Source organism: Oreochromis aureus, linkage group 14, assembly GCF_013358895.1.
Source record: "Oreochromis aureus strain Israel breed Guangdong linkage group 14, ZZ_aureus, whole genome shotgun sequence".
Classification (NCBI taxonomy): Eukaryota; Metazoa; Chordata; class Actinopteri; order Cichliformes; family Cichlidae; genus Oreochromis; species Oreochromis aureus.
The window spans coordinates 24,762,166-24,786,109 of NC_052955.1; the positions used below are offsets into that span (position 1 = coordinate 24,762,166).

General features: G+C 39.9%; 2 protein-coding genes across 8 annotated transcripts in view; one reads left to right on the plus strand and one right to left on the minus strand.

Moving 5' to 3' along the window:
- The first annotated feature begins 6,198 nt into the window (after nt 1–6,198).
- kcnj1a.1 (potassium inwardly rectifying channel subfamily J member 1a, tandem duplicate 1) lies at nt 6,199–9,192 on the plus strand. Its single transcript, XM_031743610.1, has 2 exons — nt 6,199–6,346; nt 7,967–9,192. Exon 2 carries the CDS (start codon nt 8,006–8,008, stop codon nt 9,125–9,127), a length of 1,122 nt encoding a protein of 373 aa, XP_031599470.1. The 5' UTR covers nt 6,199–6,346; nt 7,967–8,005; the 3' UTR covers nt 9,128–9,192.
- A 2,614-nt stretch (nt 9,193–11,806) lies between these two features.
- The window catches only part of fli1 (Fli-1 proto-oncogene, ETS transcription factor), a 30,523-nt gene continuing 18,385 nt past the window's right edge, over nt 11,807–23,944 (minus strand). For 6 of the 7 annotated variants that reach the window (XM_031743589.2, XM_031743588.2, XM_039597939.1 and 3 more), the window contains 5 exons: nt 22,634–22,702; nt 16,490–16,549; nt 16,032–16,091; nt 15,260–15,307; nt 11,807–15,105 (listed from right to left, as the gene is read on the minus strand). In XM_031743589.2, the coding sequence (XP_031599449.1) occupies nt 14,576–15,105; nt 15,260–15,307; nt 16,032–16,091; nt 16,490–16,549; nt 22,634–22,702 (767 nt within the window). In that variant the 3' untranslated portion in view covers nt 11,807–14,575. The remainder of the gene's footprint in view (nt 15,106–15,259; nt 15,308–16,031; nt 16,092–16,489; nt 16,550–22,633; nt 22,703–23,944) is intronic. The other variant, XM_039597940.1, reaches the window with a different exon arrangement.

The window sequence follows — 23,944 nt, forward strand, 5'->3', positions numbered from 1 at the left end:
TGTGGCTGCAGACAGGGAAACAGCAGTCATGTACAGTAGTGTGGTATAATCAATTGCTCTAGAACTGCAGTTGAAGAAACACCCTGAGGGTTTGAGAGAGATATAAAAAAAGTAGAAACAGTGAAAAGAGACCTCATATGAAAAACAGCCACAGCAAGACAAAAAAAAGAGCTGAAAAGGGAAAAAGGAACAAAGACGTACGAGAGGTGAAAAGGACCCTTTGGACCTAGAATTTCAGTTTTCGAGTCAAACACTAGCACCTAACATAGAATAAAGGATGCCTATTGTATAAACCAAACTGAAACTATAGTCTCATGCAGTCACATCAGCCATGCTGATGGTCACTGAGCTCGCGGGGCAATGATCAGTGTGCAGTTTATTCAAATACATCCGTGCGGATATTCATTAATCATATTTCAAATGTGCATTAGGCTGCAGGCAGAGAGGTGGATGCTTGACATTGAGATGTTATTAGCATGACATACAGAAAATTGAATGTACACTCCACTTTGAGAATGAGAGCGGAGAGAAAGAAAGATAAGGAGATGATGATAAGTAGGGGAGGAGCAACAGAAGCAGCTATTACCAGAAAGGCTCTTCTTGTACATCCTACACCAAGTTTGGAAGGATATTTATGACTCTGCATGCCCCCCCTTTTTTGTTTCTGCACGTCATCCCCCCACCCACCGCTGCCTGTCACCAGGATAGACTCTTCTTTTTTTTTTCCAATATTCACCGACTGGGGAAGCGATGACAGCGGATTATGGGACATCAAGGAGCGAAGCTGCAATAATGAGGAACCTGGGATTTGGCCGAGGGTTATGAGTTCTGGACCGTGCTCAGGGTTAGCGGCGCTAAGCTCGGCGGTGATAATGAAATGTTGTGATTTTAATTGTAATAATTCAGGTCCTTCAGCAACAGCTGCGCCGATCCCGGGTGTGGATGAGCCCCGCGTGGCTTCGAGTTGTTCAGATCTGGGGCATGTTTAATTATTTCCCCTCCTGAGGTTACACCGCTACTGATCAAAGCTTGAACCCCCTTCCACCTTATTACTTCTCCACTTCGTGCTGTGGAGAAATCCCTGCAGTTGACTTTACAGATATCACATTAACCACACATCATACATTAATAAAGCTTCCTGGCACATTTTGCTATTACAAGTGCTTGGAGGAAACCTGTGTATATTGTACACCCATTTGTATGATGCTTAAGGGGTGTACAGTATAATACGCTCTTTGTTGTTCCTGTAATAAATAATCCATTAGAAGCATGAAATGGTATTATCCTGCTAAGGTGAACTGCAGGATAAAGAAGCATAATACAAATGTGGTTAAGTGTCATGTATGCTTCGAGTCTGATTTAATATTCATCAGTGCAGAAATTTCCATATGAAAAAAACGCGTGGTATCTCCTCTTTTCAATGCAGTTATTCTTGATTTCCTTCCTACAAAATGAAAAATATATGAGGATAGCAAGCACTGGGTAAGCTGCGGTTTAAATCTTTACAAATAGTAGAGATTGCAAAAGGGAAATGTACGATGTAGAAATGTCGGCAATGCCCATTTCTCTGCAATGTAATGATAGTATGATAGGTCAGCAGATTGTGGTCCACAGATAACGGTGTGTGTTATTCCACAGGAAGTGAGGAAATGGAAAACTCCTCCTCACATATAGTGAGGTGGAAGTGCCATTTTTCTTAATCCCCCTCACTGCCTCCTTGGCACCGCCACACCCGCCTCCATCCTCACATTCCTACCAAGTCCCCCTTTGGCGCCATCCCTCTTACACTTCTCTCACCTCCTCCTAGGCTTCATTAGCTCTGATTGATCCTCTTGTCAGAGCTTGTGGCACAACGGTGAAGTGCATTGTTACCATCAACCCAGAACACAGTGGGAATGAAAAATCAGAGGCCAGCCGGGAAAAAAATATAGATAATACAGAGCACTGAATAGTTTAGCAGGATTTCTGAAGCTTGAAGCTGCTATGATTTTTACTGCTATAGTCTCATACACTGTATGGCCAAATGGAAATTACACCTCCAGGAGCTGCTCGGCCATGGAAACCCATGATATGATAAGATGGCCTTTATTAGTCCCACAGGTGGGAAATTTGTTAAATTGTGAAGTTCCCATAGTACAGGTTTCATGCTGATGTTAATGCCAGAGGAGGTTTCAGCTTTTTTAGCAACTTTCAGCGATGTGTCTAAGTACTCTGCAACCCCACATGACTGAGTTTCTGCGGTTCGTAAACAGTTCCATTCTGCAATAATACTGCTTACAGTTGGTGATGGAAGCTCTTGGAGAGGTTGCATTGCAGCAGTGGTATTCTTTTATAGTACAAGGCTTGAATTCAGTGAGCTCTTTAGAACAATCCACACAATGTCACAAATGTCTGTAAAGACAAACTGATACTTTCATCTATGTTATATATCTATAATACTTGAAACAAGTATTTTTTGTTTGTTTGTTTTTTTCATTTTGCACTACAAAACTAAAGGGCAAAGCTGTAGGTTGGAATTTCATATTATGACAAACCAGTCACTGATCCATGATCTGAAAACCTTACATACTTTATCCTTAACGGAACATAGACAACATATCAAATGCTTGAACTAAGAAAATGAACCATTTTAAGAAAAAAATTGGGTCATGTTGAATTGAATTGTAGTGTTGCTCTCATTTCAAGGCCATCTTGATGGGCATATGCTATGCTATAACATATATGTGCCTTTCTGCACTGTTGCAGCCTTTCCTGATGTTCAAGCTCCCAATTCCATGCGAGCTAATTCTCCTTTCTACCACCAGAGATGCAGGCTTTTGAAGTGAGTGCTGGTCCCACTCCTCTTTATTCTGGAGGATACAATGTCCATGTTTTCCAGAAAAGAATTTCAAATTTCAACCTGTTCGACCACAGAGCAGTTTTCCACTAATTCCATTTTAAATTAGCTTTGGCCCAGAGAGGGTGATGGCATTCACATGTTCACATATGGCTTCTTCTTTACATGACAGAACTGTACCCTGAATTTCGTGGATGGCACCCTGAACTATGTTCACAGACACTGATTTCTGGAACTGTTCCTGAGCCCATGCAGTGATTTCCATGCCTGGATTTAATGCTGTGCTGTCCGAGGACCCGAAGATCACGGGCATCCACTGTTGATTTTCAGCCTTGTTGCTTGCCCACAGTTTTCTCCAGATTCTGTGTACTATGAGATTTTCACTGTATTTGCAGTTTTAAATTAAAGAACATGACTCTAAAAAATTTTTGTGGCTTTGTACATCTTTGCCCATCTTTCCTTTTGACAAACTCTGGCTCTCTAACATTTTTCATACCCAGTTAACCTAATTATTTGTCAAATGTTGCCCCAATTGTTTCTTTTTAGTACTTTTTTTGCAGCCTTTTTGTCTCCCCTGTTCCATTTTTTGAGATGTGTTGTTGCCATTAAACTCAAATTAAGCTAGTATTTTCCATAAAAGTCACAGTTTTAACATGTCATGTGCTACTATGTTCTGCTGAAAAAACAAGAAATATGGGTTTATGGGATTTGTAAATCCCTGCAGTCTGTTATTTATATTTTACTTTTTGAAATTGGAGTTGTGCTGTAATATTTCACTATAGAAGCAAACTGCTGTAATTGTATCAAAATGTATCAACACCGTAAGAACATTTTTAAATGTAGAGTCTTTTGCATCCATGACTGTTCAAATCATAAATCCTCTTTTGCTGTTCTACACTTTTAACTGGGTAAAGAGAAAGTGATCCTTTTATAGACACCACTGCACTGCCCTGACACAGTGACACTATGTGGTGACAATGGGTATAGCAGGCAATAATTCCTGTATTGCTCTTCTGTAAGAAGTTTAGCATTTGCAAGTAGAAGAATCCTTAAAACCAAACAACTATGGCCTCTGAACTGGAATATTAGAATCTAAGTTTTGGGGAAATATTTGTTGTCATAAAAGCTTGTCATATTTAGTCTCCGATTGAAGAGACTAAATAGATTGCATTTTAGTATCTGTTTCTGTCTGCGCTACATGCATGGACTGACATAACAAAACTATTTAAAGAGTTTTTGCTGGCTTGCTTCCTTCCATAATCTTCTATTATCTTAGGCAACACTTGTTTGTTAGTGTATTCTCACGCTAAAGGGAAATCTTATACATTTCTTGGGATCTCTCTTGATTTCTTGATATGCCACACTGACAGACTGAAACACCACAAACAGCACTTTTCATTATGATGAAAATAAAAACAAATGGGGTTTTTTTTTAGGAGTGTTTATAGTTTATATTTAGAGTTTTCAGTTGAATTCAGAGCAAGTATGGTTATTACCGGAAGAGTCTTAGCTCAAGACCTGAAGAACAGGACACCGAGTACTGCAGTGGTGTAAACTTTTGCTGTTTTGAACATTTAGAATTTGTAGTATAGAGCAAGGAAATCATTCAGGCAAGTGAACATCTAGTAAGGATGAACTGAACATTGTCTCTTCAAAAACAATATCCGGTTCTTGTTCTCAGTAGGCCTCACTAATCCTATTGCTAAGAAATGTGTACGAAATCGAAGCTCGTGTCTTAGGTATGGCATTATTTGATGTGTTCACAGGGATCGGATAGCCTACGCAGTTTTGCCCTCGACTTCATTTTCTCATACGTTCTTGCCTTACTGTTTCCCTCCCACCATTCAAAGGACTTCAGCTTGCATTAGTAGATGAAAACAATTAACTCAGTGAAGAGGAAATAAAATACAAAACCCCTTTTTTAAAAGCTTAAATCACTTCTCTCAATCAAAGTTGTTTTTTTCTCACCTCACCACTCTGCAATCGCACAAAGGATTGCGAGGAATAAGAACAAATTAAATACTATATAATGTGAAATGACAAATGCTAAAATATCACTCCACTGAAAAAAAAATGTACAACTGTTCATTGGCCTTGATTTCTTTTTATATTTGAAAGGGTGATATGAGACCAATAAAAAGTAAGACTCCTGTGTTATGAAGGCTACTTTCTGCTGTGCAGTGGTTATATCAACAGCACTTGCCTGCCTATTAAGGCAAACATTAAACATTTTAATGCATGCTGGTACAGTGATGTAGCATGTACCCCAATAATTAGTTGTAAAAGTAGAAAAAAAAAACCCTGGAGTACTTGCAGGGTCTTAAAAAAAATCTGTTAATAACTGTGAAAAAAAAAATGTGGAAAAAGTTTGGAACTGGGATAATTTTTTTTTATTGTTGTTTCAACACAAATTAGTACAGCAATTGTCTAAAATTTCATTACCATTAAATTCATATAGTCTCCACTGTTCATATGTTGTTAAAGCAGACCAACATGTGGTCTTGTAGCTAATAGCCACACAACAAGAAATAAAAGAAAGAACGAGGGCAAATCATTCCTTTGCATTTAGAATGATGCAATCATTTGATTCCTGACTGACCGCTAACCTTGCAGCATTTGCACCACACCTAATGGTGTAGTGCAATGCATGTGTTGCACTTGTTGCTGTATTCCACCACAATGGAACGGTTTACTACAACAGTAAAGAGGGGAAAGTGTTTTTTGCTTAGAGAATGATGACTCAGAATTGTGAACAGTGTGAGTGCAGATGTTTGATTGACAGTGCTAGCACTACGCATGCAGTGTGCTATTTATATTCTTGTAGTGGTCATTTTTGGTAAAGTGCATGACTTAATTGTGAAATATACACGCTACTTGTTAAATGGACAACATACCTGTTAAAAAACTTCAGACACAGAAAATAGTCTCACTGTCCCAAAAAAAGAGAAAAGATTTCCTCCCAAACTGTAAAAAATATATTGTGTGTATAGAGTTTACAGTAAATACTGCAACACAGTCTGCTTCGTCATCAGCATCCAGAACACGAAACGTGTGGTGTCAACACCACACAATATCGAAGTGTGAGGGCACGAAAGCTGCAATTAAAAAGAACCAACAAACTGTGAAATCAGAGGAACTCCGACACCACAATAGGCAGGAAGTGTGATGCACAGAGGTAAGGGTGGCTCTAGGTGCCAAGCATGTATGAAATAAACCGTATTTCTTTTAACTTGGGAAGCATGCGCGTGGGTGTGTGTCTTAGTATTCTTGGTCATGTGTATGTTTTGAGTCAGAAGTGGGGATGGGGGTGGGGACACTTGATGTGTCTGTGGGCGTAAACATCACCTGGGTGATTCCAGCACATTGAGACAGGATGATATAAAGCCACTCAGGTACAGATCAGCAAGCACAAGAGAGGGACACGCCTAAACTGTCCCAATCAGCTGGAAGCAAGAAAGACAGAGACGAAACTGAAATCGATCAACTTTTCGACGTGAACTTTTCACTTCGGTGAGTTTGGCTTCAGGTCTTTTATTTTAAAATGTGAATTTTTACATGTACATTTTTACTTCAAGGAAGTTTAACAATGTTACTTCACTCGTGACCTGTTTTTGGTTTGTTTCTACCACAGCAATGTACATATTAGACAAAAAACATACATAAGATACCAATCGTGATATTTTTATGGGTAGCTTTAAGAAAAAAAAGTGTTTTTGCTACAGCATTTCAGTCACAGCAACAATTGCTCAATCAAAAAAAATCCATGAATTAAATTTTCACTACAGAAAAAATAAAATACAGAAATGTACATATACTGCTTTACAAACATGAATTACATTTAAACTTTGAATATACTAAACTTCTAATATACTATGCTTTAAATTTTAAACTTTAAGCAGTTTTAATGTACATTTAAAGCGATGAGGACACATATCAAGAGTCTCTTCTATGTCACCTTGTCAATTGGGATTCTACCTGTTTTTTTGTACTTATCATATCTGCAATTAAAAAGCCTATATAATTTGAAATTACTTCAGCATATATCTTGTTACAGCATGACAACATGGTGACCTAATGATTAGGTGTAAAATGACTAGGTTTGCTTCTAAAAGCATTAAAGCTTGCCAACAAGCAACAGCGTGTAATTATCAGATTTCATTCGGCAAAATGTCACGATTTGAGCTTTGATGACTGCAAACAAAAAAATAAACTCGCTGAACTGACTTTTTTGTCCTACTTCACACTTGCTAACAAGCACAGCATGATCCAAATGGCTGTTTGCATGGCTTGGCAAGAACAGAGGCCATACTTACTTGGAAACCTCTGTGCAGCCAACACTGCCAGCTACCATCCATCAAGCACCAGACTTATGAGAGAACTAAAAGCTTGAATAAAGTCAAAGATTGTTATGCCTGTGAGCTGTTCCCCTTCTGGCTGGGTTTGCTCAAATTATTTTAATGCCACGTTAAGTTATGCTACATTGAAACTCAGCAAACAAAGATGATCCTTGTGTTTAGACACTTGCGTAGGACCAAGGTTCCCGAATTATTTGGTTTATTTGGAACACTTACATGTTATGCTTCAGTGGAAACTTTTGTTTCTCATTAATGTCAGGACTGCACTGCAGCGCTGCATTTAGGATTACAGGCATTCAGTGATGATTAAATTTACTGTGGGACAGGGAAGCTTGGAACATTTGAGGCTGTGCATAGAGAGTTTACCGTGAGACTCAGCTAACCATGGGGCAAGGAGTAAAATCTTTCAACAGGGTATCAAAAAGTAGAAAATGCCCTGAAATAAAATATAAAATCTGCCTCTTAAAGTTCAAGAATCATTGTTTTTTCATTTACAATTATGTTATTTCATAATTTTTTAAGTTTCAAATTGTATATAGAACTCAAATTGCGTGCTAAAAATATCTTTTTGTCAATATTAAGGAAACTAAGTGGTTATTAGTCAGTTTTATATTCTTCTTTATTATAACGAGTGCAGAGCATATTTCTTTTTCTCAATATTTTTTTGTCATTTTCACAGCATCTTTGGTCTAGAGACTGTTTAATGATTTGCTATTGCGTATTTACATGTTGTGCATATCCACGTTATATCATTTCCTATTTTATTGTATTTTAGGCTGCTGGCTCGTGAAACAAAACAAAAAAACAAAACAAAATGTGTGGATCCATAGGCACAAGAATCAGGATGTACCTGGATGAAAGAAGAAATCACAGGACCAGGCTAGTGACCAAAGATGGCCGTTGCAACATTGAATATGGAAACATCAAGTACAGCAAACACTTTGCCTTCCTGGCAGATTTCTGGACCACCTTGGTAGAGGCCCGGTGGCGGTTCGTTTTCTTCAATTTCACTGCGACTCACACCCTCACCTGGTTCATTTTCGGTCTGCTATGGTACTGGATTGTGCGTAATAATGGAGATCTGACCTGGCAAAACCCCTCACCAGATCACACTCCATGTGTTTGGGGTGTTGCAGGACTCACCACAGCATACCTCTACTCCCTTGAAACACAGACCACTATTGGGTATGGCGTACGAGCACTCACACCTCACTGCCCGGGTGCTGTTGCTCTTGTCACTATCCAGGCAGTCCTCGGAGCAATTATTAATTGCTTCATGTGTGGTGTTATAATGGCCAAGATCTCTTTACCTAAAAAGAGAGCTAAAACCATCTCATTTAGTCCAATGGCTGTGATTAGCCCCAGAAACGACTATCTTTGCCTTTCAATCAGAGTGGCCAACCTACGTAAGAGTCTGATGATTGGCAGCCAGATCTATGGTAAGCTCCTGAGAACGACAACCACACAAGATGGGGAGACAATAATCATGGATCAGGTGAACATTGATTTTATGGTGGATTCTGGGAAGGACAACCTCTTCTTCATTTGTCCTCTCACTCTCCATCACATAATCGACAAAAGCAGCCCCTTCTTCGAGGTTGCAGTCGACACACTCCACAATCAAGACTTTGAGCTGGTTGTCTTCCTGGACGGCACAGCGGAGTCCACAAGTGCTTCTTGTCAAGTGCGGACCTCCTATATTCCTCGGGAAATTATGTGGGGCTACAGCTTCTTGCCCATCATCTCAAGGAGCAGGGATGACAAATACAGAGTCGATTTCTCCAACTTCTCCAAAGTGGTGCCAGTAGCCACTGCACACTGCGCCTATTGTTTCCACAACATCAAGGGTCATCATCACCACTCCAGAGAAGGACAAGACAATCCCGGCTTTGAGGTGATAGAAATCACTGAGTCCCAAGATGCCACCAAAATGTAAGAGTTGGAAATGGCAGCACATTGTGTAGCATTTAGATATGAAGTAAAGAAATCTGCTTACTTGCACTTCTTTTGTGTGTGTGTGTGTTTTAAGCCACCATAGATTCCATAGCATTATTGTGAACTATTTAGATATAAAACCACACCTGCCACTGTCTGCTGACCATAAGCCTGTTTTAAAAAAGGGGAGGCCTGGTTATACAACATGATTCAATGCAGGAACAAAGTATGCTCCTGCTTTAAATGAAGAAAAGTTCTTCTGTTTTACCACTTGCCTTACCTCAGGTTCATAGAGCATGGACATGAAGAAAAACAAACCAATGTGTAAAACTGTATTTAACCCTCACAATGCAGTTGAAGAAGCAATGTTGTTGCCTTTGGTGAGAAAACACCAAAGTTTAGGTTTTCTTTAAGTACTGCCATAGCGTGTAGAAGAATTGACACATGAACTTGAACCACTGAAATATTCTTAACTATTCAGATTCTGAGGTACAGGCAAATGGTTGGGTACTGGCGCAAGTCTTTTCAACACTAGTTTATATAGTTTCGTGTCTGTTCTGTTTGTTTGTTTCTTTGTTTTTTTAAATGAATCGAACAAAGTTCATAGAAAACAAGCGTGCAGCACTGAGTACAGTATGCAGTTGTGTTTGTAAAGTCTTTTTGTATTCTCTCTCAGGGAGAAAATGTTGATATTAATAAAAAGAAATGTCACTCAAAATGCAGTGTTTGTGCCATTTTACTGTTTCTACTGTCCATCTGAAGGAATCAAAGCTCCTTACAAGGACTTGTGATCACAAAAGGTCAAAGCACATACTGTGACTGGTGCCAACCTCTATTGTGGCTGTTTTAGCTGTACACAGTGTAAAGTTGTGACATCAAACAGGAAGGAAAAGACAAACTAGCGTAAGAATTCACGAGATGACAGCTGGGAGCTTACAAAACCATTATTTAGATTTCAGGGTCAAAACATGAAACCAAAATTCACTATTTGGAGAAACAGCACCACATACAGTTCATTATTAAGGTAGACCCCAGAGCAGCTCTCTGTTCCCAGGCATATACTCTCATGCAAAAGGCTGAACATGATGTTGCAAATCAGTAATCCCTTACTTTACTCGTTAAGCGTTACTGCCCATCTCTGATTGCCATCACAGACATTTTTTTGCTTTTTTAAATTGAAATATCATTCTGGAGCATGTACCATCTTAATTTCTTTCTAGTAATTTCACTTATTATTGCAAAAACGGTAATTAGATTACTGTTACTTTCCCGTAAGCACGTTGCGTTACTGCGTTACTAAAACGGTGATTTTTTTTGCGAGAGTGTCTCATGACAATGACGTAAGCGAGTGCGGCGTTCGTGACAACAGCTGTGTGCAGATCAACAATGGATAATATATTGAGTGCGGGAGAGAGTATGACCGTGCAGCTTTTAAGCGTGGAAGTACTGACCTTACTTTGAGTTTGATTCTGTAAAAAGTGATAAAAACATTAGCGTCCGCTGTTCACTGCGTGGGAAGAAAACTTCTTTTTACAGCGAAAAAAAACCCCTTAACTTCCGAGCAAGCACCGAGTGCGCTAACACGGATTGGAAAATTCACAGACAAACTCCCGGATTCTTCCACTGACCGCTGCGGCACACCTGCACCAGGGCAAACATCCGCCTGCTATACAGGTGAAAATAGAGCAACAGGACCGCTGAGTCTTTGAATTTATTTATTTTCTGCTGTGTTTCACTTGCATTTATTTGAAAGACTGAGTGTAAACACAAAAAAAATTATTATTATTTTATGTGCTGGAATGTGCAGAAAATAGGTTTAAATGTTAAACAAATTTCTTCCAGTCAGAGAATGTTGCATATAATTAAATTTTTGCTTGATGCATAAAGTTAAAAGATTAAAACTAATAAAACAAGTTTTAAAAAGAGACTTTTCCATTTGATTACATTTTGTATGATGGATTATGCAGAAAAAATAGAATTGGGCTGAAAGATCTATCGCTTTATCACCTGTTCAGGTTGTAAATCGTGTTTTTAAAAAGCTAAGTAAGTAATTAATTACCTTTGAAAATAAGTAATCAGTAAAGTAACGGGATTACTTTTGGGGGGAAGTAATCAGTAATTAGTTACTGATTACTTTTTTCAAGTAACTTGACCAACACTGATGGCGATTCTCTTTCCCTGTTATATACATTTTAGCCAGTATGCTCCCACATAGCTGCAGTTTGACACAGACAGCATGCACAGATGCTATTTAGCTGCCAAAACCATTATTTTAGGCTGCCTTCAGAAAGCCCATGAAGACACATAGAAGTCTCACACTGCTCTGACCTAATTAAAACTAAGGAGTTTTGCATCTGCACACATAAATGATTAGATTTCACCATGGCAAACAAATATAACACATTAACTTTGACCTATAGGAAGAAATGTGTGTAAATAGTTGCAATTCTAGGTGCATTTTTCAAGAGGATGAACAGGGCACATGAAACTCAGGTACATCTCTGCAAAATATATTAAAAAAAAATTCAAACTCAAAACGGAGATGTATTGTGTAATTATGCAAGCTACTGTCAAGATTACACTACTGTGCTTTTAGAGATGCGGTTTCTTTGAGTCTTTGTTTTTATTAGCACTCACTTTTTGGTGAAACCACAGAAAGGCAACAGGGCATTAATTGAGAGGTAAAAATATTTATTTTGTCACATTTTCCTATACAAAAGCCCTTTTCCAAAAGGTATTACTTCATACATTGCAGGAATGACAATAATAACAATAATACATCGGTTAATTGTAAAATATACACTATATATATATATTTATATATATAAATATATATATATATTTTTGATATCCAAAATACATTGCATATATGAAGTAGCAGAGATCCCTTTTCACTGATAATGCTTGTGAAACATGAATAGTCAGGGTGCATTAGAATAATTTCTTTATACTATAAATCATATTCTCCTTTCAATTTGCTCACTGCATGTTATAAATCATCAAAAGAAATTAATCGTGGATAATAATACTGTTAGTATTATTTTGCATAAAATACCTGAAACTCTGTCATTTGGCAAGAAAAGTGATTGGCAATGGAAACAAGGCATCATGATCACACATTGCATATATAGTAAAGGAATCCCCGGCCATCGGGTTATCATTCAAGCGGAATTCATGGTTTTGGGAATACACAAAAATATAGTTTACACCTAATCGCACTTAGGATTTTATAACTAACTTGAGAAATAATAACAATAAAGAGAAACCAAAAAAACAAAAAAGGTAAAATGTATTGCCCAAATGTACAGATATAAAAACGCTTAAAAGGCTTAACAAACCACCTAGCAGAAATGGACTTAAAAGTTTTGCATTTTTGACCGAGGTCAACTCGTGTATTAATTTTCTTGACTTTTTTAATACTGTGTCACATATGAAAATAACTCTGCATAATTTATACAGTAAGTTGCTTTAATGCCTAGTTGACTGATGCTTATAAAATAATAAAAAATAGGTCTGACAAACGCACAGCGCTTGCGAATCTGAGGATTTCTTTGCTTCGTCTCGTCATACTTTATCGGATTTGTTCTTTGATAAAGTTCCCAGGTAATTTATATTCAAGTGTCCATTCTCAGTTACGTTAAAGGAATACTTCCGATATTAACAGCTTTGAACACCTGAAGATGGATATGTCTTCTTACATTGTGGTAATGAAATCCTGACTTGAGATTCATGTGCATTTAGCTGGGCTTTACGATCAGTGAGAAACTAACATTCAGACACACATGTTACTCTCAAATTAGGATCCAGCCCTGGTAAAAAAAAAAAAAAAAAAAATGCAACTTAACTGTCTATTAACATGACTTGATGCATAGCCACATCTACTGTGCTGACCTATATGGTCGTGACTGGCCTACAAAGAGTAAAGAGACACCACGGCAGCTTTTACTGTCAGAGTCCATTTCAAAGTCCAAAATTGTCCGATTTGTGGTGCGATAATTCATTGCGTGCACTTTAAGATGAAGTGCTGTCTCATCTTTAATGAATAGACAAAATATGGTAAAAAAAAAAAAATACAAAATCAGCAGTTAAAGCATGGCAGGATTTTCAGGACAGCACATATTCAAAATAGAAGAACATTTAAGACAATTTTGGATAGAAAATAAATAGCCACCAAATGGCAGTTGATAACATCTACACGTCAACATGACCACATCTGCAAAAAGGCACGTTCGTGTTCTATATCCATGATCTCAAGTGTGAAGGAATTACTTTTTTTTTCATCAAACGCTTAAAAATAAAAATGAATACTTCTGACAAATTTAGATTTTTGCCAAAGGGTATCCCTTTTTAAAAAAAAAATCACAAACCAGAAGACATTCACATTAATACTGACACGGTCGAGCGACAACACATGTGGAAATGGCACGGTTGAAAAATGCGAAGACTCTGCAAACATTTAATAGCCTAATGTGTGGCCCCAAGTGAAAACATCTGACCTACGTTGAATTATTGTAACAAATTACTGCAATTATATCTTGACTCAGCTTTCCTGGCACAATCGAGTCAACACTTAGCCTAGCTCAAACGCCGCAAACAACTCACAAGAAAACATTTTAAGCAACTGAATTGACCCAAATCAGCAAAAACATACAGCGCTTCCCTCTTAACTGCATTCAACTCTTCTCTAGCCTTCCAGTTTGGAGGATAAGTTAAATGGCATAGTGAATGGCATATTCCAGTTGCCAAATTTTATTCAGTGCTGAGAAAAGTCCACCTCAATGAGAGCTCCTTCTTGTCCAGCGAATTCCAGAAGACTCTCCACATGCATACACACACACACATGAAAACATGCAGATTAACAGACCAAAAAAACATAGACAGTCAAAACAGAAGGTTAGATGTAGTGGGAATAAGAAATCCTGTCAAGGCTTTAGATGAATGGAAAATGGCAGATGCTTTACAGGACAAGGTACATACTGAGAAGGATGTTTTTTGAGACCCATAAGTAATAGGCCCATGTCTGGTACTGTAAAGGGAAAATGAGGCAGACAGACTTGCGGGTTATCTTCTGTCTTCAGGCTTTGGTTTAGGAAGCTTCTTGAACACCCACTTGCAGCTACTGTAGGTGCAGCTTTCAGGAGGAAGGAAAAGGCACATGAAACTCAGATAAATGTCCATAAATCATAAAAAATAAAAAAAAAACTTGGTAGTCATTTAAAGGTAAGTAGTATTCCATTTTTTGGACCTTAATATCCAGTTGTTTATATAATCATACAAAAAAAAAATCCTTTAGTTTAATCATCCTTCATTTTGGATCAAATTTCTTCAGAGGACAAAATACCTCTGTCTGTTCAGTCTTCATTGGTTTGGCGTCATTGAGAGTGCATGTCAGCAAATGGTGTGGGCCAGGGGAGGTTCAAGGGGTGGTGGATGATCAGAAAGGGTGGTTTTAATAATAACTACCCAGGTGAGATGGCACATGCGTGTTAGGATGGCGAGGAACATTTGGGTTGGGGTAGAGGCCTGGAGTGGGCGAGCTCCAGTACTGAGTAGTGGGTCCAAAGAAATTGGCGGAGGTGACTGGCATGGATGGAGGGTGCGGGGATACAAAGTTGACCTTCTGCTGGTGGGTGTGGTAGGAAGGCACATAGGCTAGGTCCGAGGGGTATTTGTACATAGAGGACTCGGTTGGGTGCGGTTGCAGCGCCTGAGCGATGCCATGGAAGTCGAACTTGTAGGCATAGCGTTTGCCGTGCACTTTGGTCATGATGTTTTTGTCATAGTAGTAGCGCAGCGCACGGCTCAGCTTATCGTAGTTCATGTTGGGCTTGCTCTTGCGCTCACCCCAGCGTCGCGCCACCTCATCTGGATCTGTCATCTTGAACTCGCCATTGGTGCCCTCCCAAGTGATGCAGCCCGCATTGGCACTGTCAGACAGGAGCTCCAGGAGGAACTGCCACAGCTGGATCTGACCTGAGCCTATTGGACAACACAAGAGCAAACGTTCAGGCATGGTTGCTTTCTCATCCATCTGACGGCACAGTTAGATACTAAAATTGCTGTTCAAAGGTTTTGGAGAAAGTGTGTTTTTACAGCTGATGAATTGAAAACCTTGCTATGCTGAGAGACTTACCTGGGTTGGCTAAACGACTACTGGTGGGACCCAGAACCTGGTAAGGGTCTGTGGGCAAAAGGAGAGCTTTATGAGTCATCACAACTAGTGTTATGGCAATTAGTGCTGTGCGATACTGCAGATTCTGTGGGTTACACATTTCAATGACGATTAAATCATTATGATATTTACTTTCCACAATTATTAGTTGAAACAATCAAACAGACCTTTCAACTTCAAATAATTGTCATTGTGCATGACACACTGAACTTAGTCTGTAGATACTCTAAAGTATCTATCCTATCATAAGTATCCATAAAAAATGAATCAACCATTCAAATAAGTGGATTTGGATCGATTGATACAATTTCACTTTTTATAGCTTTTTTCATGACATTACATTTGAAATGAAGTAAATACAACTAACAGCAACACTGACAAAACAAAAGAGTATTACACGCTGAAGTTTGTCATTATAATAACGCAAGCAGAAGAAACAACTACACTTGTTGTGTAAGTGTCAGTAAACACTTTGCTTAAGGCTGGAGGATTTAAAGAGAAGCTTTAGCAGAATCAGTCGAGCAAACAAACACAAAATACCAGGATCTTAGAAGAGATAATACAATGCTATTATAAACACAGAGTGATTATGCTTCACTGTCTCGACTGTTAACAGAAAGACTAAAAGAAAGATCTGTCAGAACAAGCGGCACAACAGAGAAGCTGGTATGACTTGGATTTGAGTCTGTGCTTATACTAAGTAGGTCAAGAAAGACACCAAGTAAGCCAGTACCTGGCTGAGCTCTGGGTTGCTCAGTGGACTTGGTCACATTTTGAGTAACCACTGGCGAGCCTGCAGAGAGAAATGGAATAAGTGGGGGACAAGAGAGACACAGAAGACATCAGTAGGGGTGCTCTGCAGATAACCAATATACACATCTTAAAGGCATGTCAGCAGTGGTCCAAAGTAAATAAGGCAGTAGCTGGTGGTTGGAGTGGCTTCTTTTGGCCGAGTGTAATCTTTAGGAGGCTTTCCCACATGTCTAGACTCTCTGTGGATTCTGGAAGGGCTGCTAGCATGCTGCAGAGTTGCATTAAAGGGTATTTGAAAACTATTTAACCTCCACCCCATAACAAATTATTGGGTTTGTCACAAATCATGCCCCTGCTCAGTAAGTTGCTCCACTCATACTTACCATTACTGTTCAGTGAAAAAGCTAAAGAGATTATTGATGATTTGTGTGCCCTCACCTTTGCCACTGTGCATGTTGTTGGACCACCCTGTCCGCCGTACAGCATCATATGAAGGGTCTAACAACAACAAAGACAAAAGGACAGACAAAGTTTCAATAGGAAAACAGTTACCGTTTTTTTTAACATGCTAAGTGCAATTCATAAAATACCACGGTGCACAAGCCAATCCTAACAATTACAGCTGGCCAACAGTTAGGGCATTAATAAATCCATCAAAACATCGTTAAAATGTTCTTCACAGGATATCTGGACATGGAAATGTGGTTTTGTTTGGCTTGCTGCAGTGGTTAAAATGTAGATGGCACAATCTTTTACAGAGAATACAGTTGGTTAAAGAGCTTGCAACACCCCGACCACAAATGAAAGGGACTGATGCAAATTAACGTACAACAGAGACACACACAAAGACAATACGTGTGCATGATATCCACTATCATCCTCTCTTCCCACACATGCGGCTTTCACGAAACCTTGACAAACAGCCAAACTGGCCCGGTTTCTATGGGCTCTACCTGCTGTGTGTGTGTCTGTGGTTCAAACTAACCGAGTGTGAAGCTGGACAGCTTCCAGTAACAATCAATCACTCTGACACAAACAGATAAAACAGAGGCTGTGTCGTTCCTCTGGCAGTGAACACCCTTGTATACTCAGAGTGCACCTGGCCAGCACCCTTGATGGTTTGTATTATTATGGAGTAAAACAGTTCAAACAATTGTCAGAACACGAGGGGAAAATATGATGAGCGCTGCGGCCAGACGTGCTTTATGCTGAGTAGCGCTCAACGGTGTTATTGTGATCGGCCAACTTTTTTTTTTGTCAGCAGCGTTGCTCCCAGAGGGCAGCAGATAGAGATGGTGTAATGGCGATGACAGGGGATGTTGTAGGAAGTAGCAAGCTGCTAGAAGGTCAAGAGTGGGATGAATCTGTAGTTGTTGGAATTTCTTGTTTGATAAATCAGATGCTGAATTGATACTTTTTAAGACCAGATATGTTTGAAAAGATAATGTGTGCTGGTTTTTGTAAAGATCTGAGACGATTCCTATGCTGATTAAAGTGAAAACAACTGAACACAATTTCATCTCTCTTCATGCTTGTATAGAGCTGATGACATTAAACTGTGACTTTGTTAACTTTGACTTAGATTTGTCTGACAAGTAATGGCAAATTTACTTCCATTTCCATTTCATTAGATCCTTGCAAGATATCAGTCATTAAAAATATAAAACTATTACATTCATTTTAGTGTAATTTCCTGTGTTTTTCTAAGTCTGTAGATTTCAGTTATGGGGAAAAAATCACACATTATCAAGTAATTATTGTAAGTGTGCCTGGCTTTTTTTTTTAATGTGTTCTGGGTATAGCATCTTGACCCATATTACCTCATATAGTCCAAGTGGGAAAAAACCAAACCAAACCAAGAAACAAAACATCCAGTGACATCAAATTGTGCATCATCGGCTTCACTACAGGGACAGACATTTCTACACACTGTGCTGCACTGCCCTCCAGTGGACAAGAATATGTTAGCATCGGTGTTTTCCTTATAATAAATAATGATGACAACTTAATCTCACTACAGCGAACAAACAACGTTTCCCAAGTTTGGCTGGTTCTAGTTATTTGTCTTTTTAAACACATTTTATATTCATGTTGAAAATATAAAGATTAAAACTTTAAACTCAATTATGTGTCTTGCTCTACTTTCAAAGAATGTTTTGTTGCCTGGCTTTCCCCTTCCCTTACTAGTAAAATATCCTCAAATGGGAAAGCTTCGTGCTGCTCAGGGACCTCTTGTTCTCTTCACTAAGTTCTATCATTTCAACTTTTAACCTTAAACGCTTCAGCAAAGGACTCGTTACAATCTGCAAACAAGAGAGGTTGTCCCTGTCTCTGCGTCCTCTGCAGAGTTAACAGCGGCAGATGCATGAAGCTAAACATATATGAGCTTGCAACAAGAAAAGAATTTGGAACACGATCAAATGAATAAAAGAAAAGACAGTATATGAGGAGAGAAACACAAAAAGAGAGAGAGGAGGGATAAATAACAAGCGGGCTGCCGTGGCTCAACGGGGCTGTCAGGTTCAATCTGGTGTGGGCTGGCAGGATAGCCAAGGAGCAGTGACTGGGGGAGAGTCCTGAGAGACTTGCGTTTCCTGCCTGCTTCGCCTGCAGACAACCTCTCTTTGTTTTACTGGCCCTTTTTTCCCCTCTACTCACCGCCAGTCCCTCCACCACCACCACCACCCCGAAAAAAAAAAAGACGGGGTTACCTCCATCTACGTGCGGAGGGGGTTTAGGAGATGGTGGGGGAGAGGCACAGATGAACGAGAGAGATGAGAGTGAAAGTGAGGAAATCGCAGAAAGACGTACTGAGAAGCAGACAAATTACGGTGAGGGTGTAAAAGCACAAAAGAGGTACAGAAGAGAAAGAAGTGAAGAAGAAAATCAGGACAGAAAAATGATGAAAAAAGAGTCAGACAAAACACAACTTTGGAATCTGGAAAGAAAACAATGTCTGCAAACTCAGCTACTGTCAGCTGCGGAGGAAGAAGAGGGGAAGCTGTGTTATTTGGGTGTGTTCCCTGCCTTAAGACACCTTGAGTGGTTGGTAGCATCTGCCACCAAAACAATTTTCTATGGCCAAAGAAAAATCTCAGCAAATAAACTTTTCACCACTACTGTGCATTAAGTTTTAGCTTCATTGGATCCAGTGAAAGTGAACATGCAGAAGGAGGAAGAATCACAATGCACGGCGGTTTAAGGGGGGGCAACCACACAAACGTAGACTCGACTGTGCACACACAGAGCCGCCTCACCCCTCACCACCCACCCCCCTCTCCCGCCTTCATTTTTCCAGGCCTCGCTCTGACTGCGACTTGAGCCAGTTTCCACTCTGGTCTCGGGTGTGGTGCACGCTCCTGGGAGACTTCAACTGCAGGACCAGTTAGTCAAAACAAGGCCCGAGTGCTAGACAGAGAGAGAGAGAGAGAAAGAGAGAGAGACACAGAGGGAAAATGAAAGACAGCGAGACAGGCTGGGAGAGAGAAAGAGCAACTGAGCAGTGGGAGCGGGATAGAGAATGAATGGAGAAAAAGAGAGAGTGGAGCTGTGGACTGTTTTTAACCCAGGGTCCGAGCCAAGGAGAGAAACCCAGACAGGGTAAACTTTTTTAATACCCATAATACAGGTGCTTTAAAAGCCATCTGTGTGAGCAAGGAGCCATAAGAGGAGGAGAATGATGGCAGAGTACAGGAGTTAGACACAGCGAGGAGACAGTGGGTGCACTGGAACAGAAACCCATCAGAGAAAAAGAAAGAGGGAACATCTTCGCAACACTCTTAACATTAAACGTTTTCATTTCCAAGTACGCAGTTTATCTTTCATTATATTTAGCACAGAGCAAGGTGAGCGTTTGAAAAAACACAAATCTGAGATTGTTTGTGCACGTAATGAAGCATTTCAAGCTGTTTTTGCCTTTGACTTGGCACCAGAGGAAATGCTTTTCAAAAGGTGAATCATCTTTCCTCAACATGGCAGGGGAGGATATGAATGCCTTTAGAACATTTCGACATTTTATTGCCGTGCTAATAGATCAGAAACCACAAAGGAGAAAACAAAACCAAAAAAATAAATCTTGGGGAAAAAAAGTAGTTTACAACTAGAAGTGTAGATGTTTACTTGTAACAACCACATGATGTCTAATTCCCAGCAACAACCTATAACTCTTACACTCATGAATAATGAGTGTAAGAGTTATATGCAAAGGCATAGTATGTATGTATATATATATATATATATATATATATATATATATATATATATATATATATATATATATATATATATATATATATATATACACTAGTAAGGTATGCAGGAACCCATACTTACAAGCCGATCAGCAGGCAAATAGCAGATGCAGACTTTGAGAGAGCCACACACACATCGGCGCGCACGAGTCCTTTCATAGCTGCTGCATTCCGTGTTTTATATGCTCTCTTTTATTCATAACATTGCATTTTACACCGCAGAGTCTGGGGCAGATTAAGGGTTGTCTCCTGCTGTATGCTCGTGCTTACTCTACCCCAAAGAGCCTGTATGGTATTTGACTGCTCTTGAAAGGCAATATGAAGTGGAACATCTGGCAGTGCTGATCTGAGCAAACGCTGATAAAGGCTTCTCCTGAAGCAACGCATCTTTTATTGCCGAAGCAGAAACTCTGCACGAAAGTAACACTTTGCGAGCAAAAACACTGTTGTATTTCCTTAATTTGGAAAAGTTAGCATGCTTTAAATGCTACAAGTGTTCTACTTAAGGCCAGAGTTTTAGGCCACAGTTAGAGGCAGGCAGTGTTACAGGAGCACTCAATAGAAATCACCTCTTGAGAAAGGGAAATGCTGCTAATGGGAGTGACCCTCTATTCCTGCCAGTCCAAATACCTGGAGCTGAGAATCAGGAAGACCAAGGTCGGGGGGTGACCGAGCAGAATCTTATCTGGCCTGCCCAATGGCCTATTAGTATGAAGCTGGGCGAGAACCACTACGTGGCCTGGAACTCTCACCAATGGGGCAGATAGAGCGAGAGGCAGAGAGCATTCTCTGACACTTATCAGACCTAGCATTTCCTCTGCTGCTGCCTTGATAGGGCCTCTCATCCTGTGAGCAAGGCTATCATTGTTATTGCAGTCTTTTCTCTCGACTCTGGTGGTGACACCATATAGCCTATGTAAAGGATGTGTAGCTTTTTTCTTTTTTTTCTAAACAGATACGAAGCCATCGCCTGTCTGAACTGTGTCAGCACAACAGTGTTTGTAGGGTGAAAAAGGTATCGGGAGGAAAAGGACCGTCATCCTGAGCTGCTTGGGGCATTGTTCTCAGCTTAGCACACTAGACCTGGTCTCTTTTGACCGCTCCTCTTTTGCTTTCAATAGTTCAATTAGTTCATTGTATTCTTTAAATTTTGGCCAGATTAAGATGTGGAGAACACCAAGCTGCTTGTATGGTAACATTTAAAAAAAAAAAAAGCCATTTTCACTATTGTTTTTAATCAGACACTGGCTCCTTAACCACTAAATCTCTTAATAAAACCAGCGAACAGTTTATGTTAAAGCCTAGGTTTTACATAAAATAGTAGAAAATGGCTACTAACATTAAAAGCAATATATATATATATACTGTCTCACAAGAGTATATTTTATATCTAGTGTCCCCTTAACCTCTTATCATGATTTCTGCCACTATTTCACTCATCAGAGACTCACACATGTAACCTTCTTTCCACTCTAGTCCAGTCTAAAGCAGCCAATCAGCCCCTTTCTGCCATGTTTGCCAAGCACATTGTTGCTCGGGCACCTGTCTGTGCTGCCCGTCCTTCCAGTAAACAGCCTCATTCACATAGATTCTTTCCATAATCACTACATTTACAGTCTGTTCATGCTCCCGCTGCTATGGAAAGAACTCATCAGCACTCTGCTTTTGTTTTATTGTTAACATACCTCTATTCTTCGTGTTCAGGTAGTAGTCCCGAATAGCAATAGCAGCTTGACTCAAAACAAAAGGTGTACTTGCCCAGAGCTTCATCAGAAACAATCGGCGGCTGCATTGTGCTTCCTTTTTGCTAAGCGGCGTTTGTTCTCACATGTGTGTGCTTTTCTTCATGCAAAGCCTGCAGGGTTTGGTATTTTATATTTTTGCCTTACGTGATCACCTTTAGCTTTGGTTGCACCATTCCCACCTTGTTCTGTCTGTATAGAGCATAGGTGTCAAACTCTGGCCCGCGGGCCAAATTTGGCCCGCAGCCTAATTACATTTGGCCCGCGAAGCCATGCCAAATTACTGTTAGAGCTGGCCTACTGGTATTATACAGCTAATATATATATCGTTTAGTATTAAGCTTTGCTTGTTCCATATTCAGTTTTTCAGCAAAACTTGTTTGAGTCCATAAGAAAAGATTCATTCTTATATCTGGAGGAAGATTTTTTTTTCAATAAATATTAATGTTAGCCCACGACTTTGTTCCAGTTTTGAATTTTGGCCCACTGTGTATTTGAGTTTGACACCCCTGGTATAGAGCATTTAAAACAACTCTAAATATCTGGAAATGCACAGAAAATGTATTTAAAAAGGGGGAGAAGTTTCCTACCCTCTTTGGCAGCCAGGCGTGGTGATGGGTCTGTGTGAGATGTTGTATTGTAGGATAATGATGAGCTACCTGCAATGAGACAGAAGAGAGCATGGTAAGATGATTTTTGTTGGATTTTTTAATTAAAGAGTCTTCATTGCTTTATAAAGTGTTTAATTTAGAATAAATTATCTTGAAGAATACACGCAGAATATATTTAATTTGAACTGAAATTTGCTGCATTTGCTGTGAGATTTGTTTTTTTTGTATGAGTGACAAAAAGCTCAAATTTCTTCTACTCCCAGCAGGTGGCAGTAGAAGGTTCAGCTCGATACCTATGACATGCCACTGAAGCCACTTTCATTCGATAACTTTTGTACCTTTTGCTCCTAAATTAAAAAAAGAAAACAGGAAAGCTAATTAATGACAAAGAACTCTATTCTCAAATAAAGCAAATCCAGCACACAGTCGGTCCTTTTAATAGTGGTGGGGAAGCCCTGTAGTATGTCAACATTTTAACTGGAACCACTGCCCCTGAATAAAGCAAGACAGTGAGTTAAGAGTCCTTGTATGGCTGCCTGTTCATTTCACCTTATGGAGCAGAACTCTGCACTGCATTCCTCCACTTACACAGGCACCCTGGGCGGCACCAAAATGCTCTCTTAATTTTAGCTGCCCCCAGGCATAAATCAGTGAGTGGAAAAACAGACCCAAAAATGCACAGAGAAAACACGAGAGCAGTTACTACATGGAGAGTGTAGACAAGATTTAGCACTGAGCCAGCAACAGCAAGTTGCTGAGTAGGGACCGTACCTTTTTTGGGGGGGTGGTGCAGAGAAATCTGAGAAATGAGCTAAAGTACAAATGGAAAAAGAAAAATCCAGAAAGTCTCTGATCTTAAGATTCGATGCAAGGTCCCCAACTAACGTGCTGTGCTGCTGGTGGTGGGTTGGGGCCTCATAGTGGCAGACTAGGGGTCTGTTTTTTTAAAGGGGGGAGAGTGGTGGCTGTGGGGTAGTGTGGGGTGCTCCACAAATGTATTCTAACCCTCCAAACGTCCCCACCCCTCCCAGTTCCACCTATACTCCGTGGCACCCCCAAGGCTCTGGGTCTAGTTTAGAAGGATGGGGGCCTCAGAACAGGGGAGCCATTGTATGAGGAAGGGTCCCTGCATGGCAATCAAACGCAGCTCCCCCGTACAAAAATAATTCCACACGCAGAGCGTAAGCTCACAGGGGCAAACGAGCCTCCGAAGCACCGACTTCTGGAATGAGGGAGAGGGTGTAAGAGAACGAGGAACAGAGAGGATGGAGGAAGGAGGAAGGGGCTGTT

Bases quoted from the DNA above. Each gene is read 5' to 3' on its own strand.
- kcnj1a.1 (XM_031743610.1), top strand. From the start codon at position 8,006: ATGTGTGGATCCATAGGCACAAGAATCAGGATGTACCTGGATGAAAGA.